Consider the following 9737-nt stretch of genomic DNA (forward strand, 5'->3'; position numbering starts at 1 on the left):
TTTAGGAAAATCAAAAACCATACTTTTATCGTAAGAATGTAATCGCATGCATTTCAGTGTTTACATCAGTGTATGTGTGTGTTTCAGTGTTTACATCAGTGTATGTGTGTGTGCGAATGCCAAACGAAGTTCTCCTTTGCCTCTTTTTATTTCCATTTTCAATTTACAAAACATTGTAAGATTTTTATTGTTAAAATGTTGAGAGCATTTTATTTTTGTGTCCTTCTGTGGCAGGACCAACATCATGAATACATTGTTAAGGATAAGTAAAATATTGTCCCTTTTTGTGTTGGTGAGTGTGTGGTGGTTGTGCTATAAAAGGTGAACTCTTAAATGTCTATTTCTTCGTAGTGATTGCAGGTGGTTTGTAGTAAAGTGCTGCGGTCATGTCATCTAAGGCCTTTTAAACCCCACCAACCTCCAATTTGCCAAAAGCCATTTAAATTGCAAAAATATTTTCTTTAAATCCACATCAATTAGCATACATTTTCCAGCCACAATGTGAAAGAGGAACATGGAAGGCCTCATTAATTGCTATCCATTGCCTTGACGATCTCTACTTGCCTGGAAAACACCAGCCACTTGGACCTCGTCTTTCTTTACTGCAGCATTTGAGTTGTTTGCCGCAATTTGCATTTCTGTCACGCCCACATTGGGGGCAATGATTTCCACTGTGGCATTTAGTTGGGTATCTTGGGTATTTGTTTCTGCCCCCTCTTCTATTGGTGCGAATGTTATGCTTTCTGTAACACCCAATGGTACCTCAAGTTGTTGTTCTGTGTCTTCTTCGTCGCCATTTTGGGCATTTCTTTGATCAATTTTGTCGATAAGTTTCTCCTCAGGCTCCTCAGGTTTGGGGGGACATTTTGTAGTGGTTTCATTGTCCGCGTTTTCGCCGGTGACCTCTGGAGTTACTTCATTCTCGCCTTCGGTATTGTTAGCAGCCTCACCTGTGTCTTCTTCTGGATTTCCTTCAGGTTCGGTTTCTTCGCCACCAATTGGAGCATCATCGGGATTCTCCTCAAGTTCTGTTTCTTCCACAGGCTCGTTTTCTGCTACTTCTTCAGGGTTTTCATCAACGGATTCTGCTTCTTCTTTCTCTTCTGGAGACTTTTCAGGCTCACCAATAGGTTCCGTTTCCTCTCCATAATTTTCAGCTTCCTCATCTGGATTAGCATCCCCCTCTCCACCTTCTTGTTCACCGTCTGGATCATTCTCATCTGTTTTTTCATTGGGTTCATCAGGCTGGGGTTCTTCACCTCCTTCAACTTCTTCTGGAGTCTCTTCGGGATTTTCATTAGTTTTAGTTTCTTCGCCGGGCTCATTTTCTGTCGCCTCAGGAGCAACTGGTTCCTCATCGGGCTTTTCAGATTCTCCACCATCTTCCGGAGCCTCTTCGGGGTTATCATTGGACTCAACTTCTTCTGCTGGCTCATTTTCTGCTTCCTCTGGTGTATCTTGTTCTGGCTCTTCTCCCGGGTTTGGCTCATCTGGATCACCTGCATCTTCATTTTGATCTTCAATAGCTTCTTCTCCTTCTTTCTCAACGGCTTCCTCAGGCGCTTCTTCGGCATTGCCATCTTCCCCATTCGTCTTCACAGGTGTGTCATCATTTTCTTTCTGTGGTTCTAAAGGGGCAAACGTAAAGTCTTCACCACTTTGTTCTTTGGGGGCTTCCTCATCTCCCTCTGCAGGCTTCTGATCGCCTTCAGTTTGAGTGTCTTCGCCACCTTCTTCGCCTTCTTTATTTTCCTCTTCCCCAGGTTCCCCGGGTTCAGGTTCCTCAGCAGGTTCTTCCACACCTGCTTGGCCATCATCTTCTACAGCAGTTTCCGTGTCTTCTTTGGGTTCCTCGGCATTGTCTTCTCCACCATCCGCCTGCTCTTCCTTAGGTGTGACATCATTTTCTTCCGGTGGTTCAATGGGGGAGAAAGTAAAGTCTTCACCATTTTTCTCATTTGGTACTTCCCCTTCACCACCATCTTCTCCTTCCTCAGGCTCTGACAAAGGATCTTCATCTATTGGAGGTTCCTTACCCTCAACAACCTCGTCTTCCTCATCTTCTACATCCGCACCCACTCTTGACCCCACATATATTACCAAAACACTATAACTTTCCACCACATCCCCCTCTTCCGCATCGCCCACAGCATCAAGTGTAAACCCGTCACTTTCACCTGCATCACCACTCTCCTCCGACGGCCCTGGCAAATTCAATTTCGCAAAACCATCCGCATTTACCTCCAAACTACGACCACGACACTCTTGGCCACCCTTTTTCAAACCACCACTCACCACATCACAGTACACACCCTCTTCCAGGCAGGTATAAACTTCCATTTCCATATCACGTTCCACATCATTATTCATGGCCACAAAAGCCTTCTGACCACGACAAAAAGCAATCTGATTCGGTCCATTGGTTTGGAAGTGAATGACACTTTCTTCCCGCTGGCCAGGTTTGCTAAAGTAATTGGCCATTTTCACCAATTGTACCAGCGGTGGCCAACGATGTTCACATACCCAACCAGAGGTGGGGGTGCATTGCTGCTGTTCATTAAATTCAGGAGAACGTATTTCATCTTCGCCTTCCTCAGCCACAGGAGGTCCTTGATCAGGATTTTTGAAGTAATAGGAACTCATTATTCTCTTTATGCGTCCATAGGGGTGGGCCAACATCAGGGCATTGGCCATAATATATTTGTGGCGCTGTTTGTAGGTCAAGGCCCGATTTTTACCCAATTGGGGCGGTAGTCCGCGTTGGGTGTTATGCGAATCAATGAAGACGAGGGAATCGGGATGAGGCAGAAATCCCATGGCTGGACCCCAATTGATGAGAGAGCTAAGAGGAGCTTTTCCACGCAGTATCGTTGATATTTCGGCGCCGTATAAATACTCAGTTACCACGCCATAGGTGGCGTATTCAGTTCTGAAAATAGAGATGAGAAGGAATGGATGATAATAGTATTATTGTGGCTCACAAAATGTGGATTTTTAAAGAATTTTTAAGGCTGCGCATAGACCACAAAAGGTGGATTTTTTAAAGAATTTTTAAGGCCTCCCTAAGGAACACAAAACGTGGATTTTTTAAAGAATTTTTAAGGCCTCCCTAAGGAACACAAAACGTGGATTTTTTAAAGAATTTTTAAGGCCTCCCTAAGGAACACAAAACGTGGATTTTTTAAAGAATTTTTAAGGCCTCCCTAAGGAACACAAAACGTGGATTTTTTAAAGAATTTTAAGGCCTCCCTAAGGAACACAAAACGTGGATTTTTTAAAGAATTTTTAAGGCCTCCCTAAGGAACACAAAACGTGGATTTTTTAAAGAATTTTTAAGGCCTCCCTAAGGAACACAAAACGTGGATTTTTTAAAGAATTTTTAAGGCCTCCCTAAGGAACACAAAACGTGGATTTTTTAAAGAATTTTTAAGGCCTCCCTAAGGAACACAAAACGTGGATTTTTTAAAGAATTTTTAAGGCCTCCCTAAGGAACACAAAACGTGGATTTTTTAAAGAATTTTTAAGGCCTCCCTAAGGAACACAAAACGTGGATTTTTTAAAGAATTTTTAAGGCCTCCCTAAGGAACACAAAACGTGAATTTTTTAAAGAATTTTTAAGGCCTCCCTAAGGAACACAAAACGTGGATTTTTTAAAGAATTTTTAAGGCCTCCCTAAGGAACACAAAACGTGGATTTTTTAAAGAATTTTTAAGGCCTCCCTAAGGAACACAAAACGTGGATTTTTTAAAGAATTTTTAAGGCCTCCCTAAGGAACACAAAACGTGGATTTTTTAAAGAATTTTTAAGGCCTCCCTAAGGAACACAAAACGTGGATTTTTTAAAGAATTTTTAAGGCCTCCCTAAGGAACACAAAACGTGGATTTTTTAAAGAATTTTTAAGGCCTCCCTAAGGAACACAAAACGTGGATTTTTTAAAGAATTTTTAAGGCCTCCCTAAGGAACACAAAACGTGGATTTCTTAAAGAATTTTTAAGGCCTCCCTAAGGAACACAACACGGGATTTTTTGAAGAATTTTTAAGGCCTCCCTAAGGAACACAAAACGTGGATTTTTTTAAAGAATTTTTAAGGCCTCCCTAAGGAACAAAAAACGTGGATTTTTTAAAGAATTTTTAAGGCCTCCTTAAGGAACACAAAACGTGGATTTTTTAAAGAATTTTTAAGGCCTTCCTAAGAAACACAAAACGTGGATTTTTTAAAGAATTTTTAAGGCTTCCCTAAGTAACAAAAACGTGGATTTTTTAAAGAATTTTTAAGGCTTCCCTAAGGAACACAAAACGTGGATTTTTTAAAGAATTTTAAGGCCTACCTAAGGAACACAAAACGTGGATTTTTTAAAGAATTTTTAAGGCCTCCCTAAGGAACACAAAACGTGAATTTTTTAAAGAATTTTTAAGGCCTCCCTAAGGAACACAAAACGTGGATTTTTTAAAGAATTTTTAAGGCCTCCCTAAGGAACACAAAACGTGGATTTTTTAAAGAATTTTTAAGGCCTCCCTAAGGAACACAAAACGTGGATTTTTTAAAGAATTTTTAAGGCCTCCCTAAGGAACACAAAACGTGGATTTTTTAAAGAATTTTTAAGGCCTCCCTAAGGAACACAAAACGTGGATTTTTTAAAGAATTTTTAAGGCCTCCCTAAGGAACACAAAACGTGGATTTTTTAAAGAATTTTTAAGGCCTCCCTAAGGAACACAAAACGTGGATTTTTTAAAGAATTTTTAAGGCCTCCCTAAGGAACACAAAACGTGGATTTTTTAAAGAATTTTTAAGGCCTCCCTAAGGAACACAAAACGTGGATTTTTTAAAGAATTTTTAAGGCCTCCCTAAGGAACACAAAACGTGGATTTTTTAAAGAATTTTTAAGGCCTCCCTACGGAACACAAAACGTGGATTTTTTAAAGAATTTTTAAGGCCTCCCTAAGGAACACAAAACGTGGATTTTTTAAAGAATTTTTAAGGCCTCCCTAAGGAACACAAAACGTGGATTTTTTAAAGAATTTTTAAGGCCTCCCTAAGGAACACAAAACGTGGATTTTTTAAAGAATTTTTAAGGCCTCCCTAAGGAACACAAAACGTGGATTTTTTAAAGAATTTTTAAGGCCTCCCTAAGGAACACAAAACGTGGATTTTTTAAAGAATTTTTAAGGCCTCCCTAAGGAACACAAAACGTGGATTTTTTAAAGAATTTTTAAGGCCTCCCTAAGGAACACAAAACGTGGATTTTTTAAAGAATTTTTAAGGCCTCCCTAAGGAACACAAAACGTGGATTTTTTAAAGAATTTTTAAGGCCTCCCTAAGGAACACAAAACGTGGATTTTTTAAAGAATTTTTAAGGCCTCCCTAAGGAACACAAAACGTGGATTTTTTAAAGAATTTTTAAGGCCTCCCTAAGGAACACAAAACGTGGATTTTTTAAAGAATTTTTAAGGCCTCCCTAAGGAACACAAAACGTGGATTTTTTAAAGAATTTTTAAGGCCTCCCTAAGGAACACAAAACGTGGATTTTTTAAAGAATTTTTAAGGCCTCCCTAAGGAACACAAAACGTGGATTTTTTAAAGAATTTTTAAGGCCTCCCTAAGGAACACAAAACGTGGATTTTTTTTAAAGAATTTTTAAGGCCTCCCTAAGGAACACAAAACGTCGATTTTTTAAAGAATTTTTAAGGCCTCCCTAAGGAACACAAAACGTGGATTTTTTAAAGAATTTTTAAGGCCTCCCTAAGGAACACAAAACGTGGATTTTTTAAAGAATTTTTAAGGTCTCCCTAAGGAACACAAAACGTGGATTTTTTAAAGAATTTTTAAGGCCTCCCTAAGGAACACAAAACGTGGATTTTTTAAAGAATTTTTAAGGCCTCCCTAAGGAACACAAAACGTGGATTTTTTTAAGAATTTTAAGGCCTCCCTAAGGAACACAAAACGTGGATTTTTTAAAGAATTTTTAAGGCCTCCCTAAGGAACACAAAACGTGGATTTTTTAAAGAATTTTTAAGGCCTCCCTAAGGAACACAAAACGTGGATTTTTTAAAGAATTTTTAAGGCCTCCCTAAGGAACACAAAACGTGGATTTTTTAAAGAATTTTTAAGGCCTCCATAAGGAACACAAAACGTGGATTTTTTAAAGAATTTTTAAGGCCTCCCTAAGGAACACAAAACGTGGATTTTTTAAAGAATTTTTAAGGCCTCCATAAGGAACACAAAACGTGGATTTTTTAAAGAATTTTTAAGGCCTCCCTAAGGAACACAAAACGTGGATTTTTTAAAGAATTTTTAAGGCCTCCCTAAGGAACACAAAACGTGGATTTTTTAAAGAATTTTTAAGGCCTCCCTAAGGAACACAAAACGTGGATTTTTTAAAGAATTTTTAAGGCCTCCCTAAGGAACACAAAACGTGGATTTTTTAAAGAATTTTTAAGGCCTCCCTAAGGAACACAAAACGTGGATTTTTTAAAGAATTTTTAAGGCCTCCCTAAGGAACACAAAACGTGGATTTTTTAAAGAATTTTTAAGGCCTCCCTAAGGAACACAAAACGTGGATTTTTTAAAGAATTTTTAAGGCCTCCCTAAGGAACACAAAACGTGGATTTTTTAAAGAATTTTTAAGGCCTCCCTAAGGAACACAAAACGTGGATTTTTTAAAGAATTTTTAAGGCCTCCCTAAGGAACACAAAACGTGGATTTTTTAAAGAATTTTTAAGGCCTCCCTAAGGAACACAAAACGTGGATTTTTTAAAGAATTTTTAAGGCCTCCCTAAGGAACACAAAACGTGGATTTTTTAAAGAATTTTTAAGGCCTCCCTAAGGAACACAAAACGTGGATTTTTTAAAGAATTTTTAAGGAATACATAAAGCTCTTCTATAAGATGATCTACAGATCTGGAATTATTTTTTGAGAAAATAAGAATACATAGTTTATACTCACTTCGATATCTGATCCAGACCCATGTCAAAGACATCGTGATACATAAATGGCCTTGACTTTTCCGGGAAATTATATTCCGTATTCAAATCCTTGAGCTGTTCGTAAATAAGCTGTAACAAACAAGATAAAGAACAACAACAAAAGTCACTCACTGTGGTATACTTATTTCACCATTAGCTTTTATATGCTGCACATGCCTCTATTCCTCACTTACCTTCAAATCAATTGGCCAAACATATTTGGCTGAATCAATGCGAAATCCCGCAACACCCATATCAATAAATTTATTTAGCATCGTCACAATAGCTTGCCGTACCGTTTCATGGGAATGATCCAAATCAGGATGTCCGTTTAGCTGACAATTACGCATTTCTTGGGCATTTGAGGCAGCCAGGTTTATGGAACAGGTGCGATGGAAATCTTTTGCCGTATAGGGAACATCAGGATATGAAGATTGGGAAATGTTAACATCCGTTGCCAACAAAGTGTTGACAATAAAATCTTCATTTGGTGATGGTGTGGTTTTGTTCTTTAGCAGCAAATGTGGCGGAGCTGCCATGTGATTTAACACCACATCCACATAGAGGCGAACACCCAAATCGTTGCAAATACGACTCATGGAATAGAAGTCGGTTTCATCGCCAGAACGCGAACTTAGGCGATAGGAGACAGTTTCATAACGTTGCCACCATGGATGATTAAGCCCATCCGTTTTAATTACAGTATGCTCCAGCACGGGTGACAGCTGGATGGGTGGTTGGAAGGAAGTTTAGAAAAAATACCCCCAAAAAGAACAGTTAATATTTAGACATTATTGCAGTTGTTGCTGTTGGTTACCACAAAGTGGTGAAATACAGCGACTACTACTCACTTGTACTCCGCCATATCGCTTTGGTCCCAAAAATGTGCGACATTCCTCGGCAACATCCACAAATTTCCACTCAAACAATTGCACCATAACCGAACGTCCTTTGGTGAAATGTGGTCGATGATAGATACCATCTGCGTTGTCACAATCATCATCATTGTCATCCGAGGCGGCACGGCTTTGTCCGCTATCCAATATTTGTTCTAAAGCCTTTTGTCTAGAGGCAGCTGTTCGTCCCAGAGATGGTTGGGTTAAGAGACAAATTACCAGAATTTGGATAAAACCAACAACAACAGCGACATGTGGTGGTGTTGTAAGGCTTTGATTTGTTGCTGAGAGTCGCGGTAACCTCATTGTAGAAATGCGTGTCCCTTGAAACTAACCTAACGAGTTAATCTCAAAAGCTTTGACCAGGCAATGGTCGCCGCCTATATCAATGTTGTCCGTAACACTGACTGACTGCTTAACTGCGTTTACATTTTTTCCTCCTTTTGATGACTTAATGTCATTTTCCATGTTCATGTATGTGTGAATGTGTGTCTGTGCCTTCATGGATTTCCATGAAAAACAATGCATTTTCCCATAGTCCATGAATATGGTGCAGTGACTGGATTGCAAAGGACACAAATGTTCGTGTCATGACACTTTAACATGCAAAAAGGGTGGGGGAGAGATCAAATATTTTTACACACAGATAAAAAATACATATATTGCTTTGTATGTTTTTGTTGCTCGTGGCCGGTTCCATGTTTGTTTCAATAAATTACAAAGTTATGTTCCCATTGTCCTTACCTATTTGTTGGGTATTCATATCCTTGGGCTTTGTGACAGAAAAAAGTGGGATAGAACAAGTAAAAAAGTATCAGTCGGCTTTGCCGACAGAGATATACCCTCAGCCTGTGTATATTGAAACAATTTTTTCCAAAAAACGCATGTATTTTGGGAGTTTTAAAAAATTTCGGCGTTTGAACTGAAAAAAATGTTGATTAGGATTAGAGATCAAAAGTTTTGCGGAGGAGATACTAAAAAGAATGGATCTCCAGCCACTACATATGGTACCATAGGGGTATTTTACAACTGACTACCTGAAGGAGTGGACCGATATGGCTTATCTTCGAACTTAAACTATGTTTGGACAAAATATTACTAAGGCCAAACTTTGGACCGAATCGGCAGACCTGTTCGAGAGTTATTTTGCCCTCCAACCTCCTCACACGGTGTCATAGGGATTTTTTGCAACTTTCAGGCTATTTTCTCAGGAAGTATGGACTTGCCCCTGATGAAACTTATACCGGCGTATGGAGGGCAGTGAATACTAGTTGCTAAAGCAAAAATCAAAGCGATTCGAGAGATGGTCCTAAACTGAACTTTTCCAAATTTTTGTGTGGGAGGTACCCGACGGAGTGGACCGATTGAGTCCATATTAAAACCTGATCTAAGTCTGGCACACGCTCCACGATGGGCAAAGTATGGACCAAATCGGTAACTCCCTTCAAGAGTTATCGTGCGCACAAATTTTCCGAACATTTTCAAACTTTTGTGGGGGAGGTACCGGAAGGAGTGGACCGATATAGCTCATCTTCGAACTTAAACTAAGTTTGGGCAAAATATTACGAAAGCCAAAATTTGAACCGAATCGGTTCATCCGTTCGAGAGTTATCGTGCGCTCCAGCCAGCCAGACAGGCAGACAGACAGACAGACAGACGGACGGACATTGCTCAACCGACTCCAAATTGTCTGAAACACATTTCGTCCAAACATACTTGGGGTCTAAAACCATTACTTCGATGAGGCACATTTTGCCCGTATGAAAGTGTATATACCCTCGTTAGCATAAATGCTGAGGGTATAAAAACAAGGATTTTAATTCATATTTAAGCAAAAATGCAATTGGGAATCGACCAGAGAGGTTACGGAAATAAAA

At 39.3% G+C, this 9737-nt stretch overlaps 1 protein-coding gene across 1 annotated transcript; it reads right to left on the bottom strand.

Annotated features, from left to right (window-relative positions):
• LOC141405386 (uncharacterized) lies at positions 1 to 8289 on the bottom strand. Its single transcript, XM_073989655.1, has 4 exons — positions 7816 to 8289; positions 7159 to 7689; positions 6945 to 7054; positions 1 to 2929 (listed from the first exon to the last, which is right to left on the bottom strand). Exons 1-4 carry the CDS (start codon positions 8164 to 8166, stop codon positions 535 to 537), a joined length of 3387 nt encoding a protein of 1128 aa, XP_073845756.1. The 5' UTR covers positions 8167 to 8289; the 3' UTR covers positions 1 to 534.
• Positions 8290 to 9737: the final 1448 nt, after the last annotated feature.

Source organism: Musca autumnalis, unplaced genomic scaffold, assembly GCF_047663935.1.
Source record: "Musca autumnalis isolate F117 unplaced genomic scaffold, ASM4766393v1 scaffold_5, whole genome shotgun sequence".
Taxonomy (NCBI): Eukaryota; Metazoa; Arthropoda; class Insecta; order Diptera; family Muscidae; genus Musca; species Musca autumnalis.

Bases quoted from the DNA above. Each gene is read 5' to 3' on its own strand.
- LOC141405386 (XM_073989655.1), bottom strand. From the start codon at position 8,166: ATGAGGTTACCGCGACTCTCAGCAACAAATCAAAGCCTTACAACACCA. The intron at 7,690-7,815 runs GTGAGTAGTAGT...CCACCCATCCAG, and splicing joins AGCGATATGGCGGAGTACAA to CTGTCACCCGTGCTGGAGCA. The intron at 2,930-6,944 runs GTGAGTATAAAC...CTCTATTTTCAG, and splicing joins GGTCTGGATCAGATATCGAA to AACTGAATACGCCACCTATG.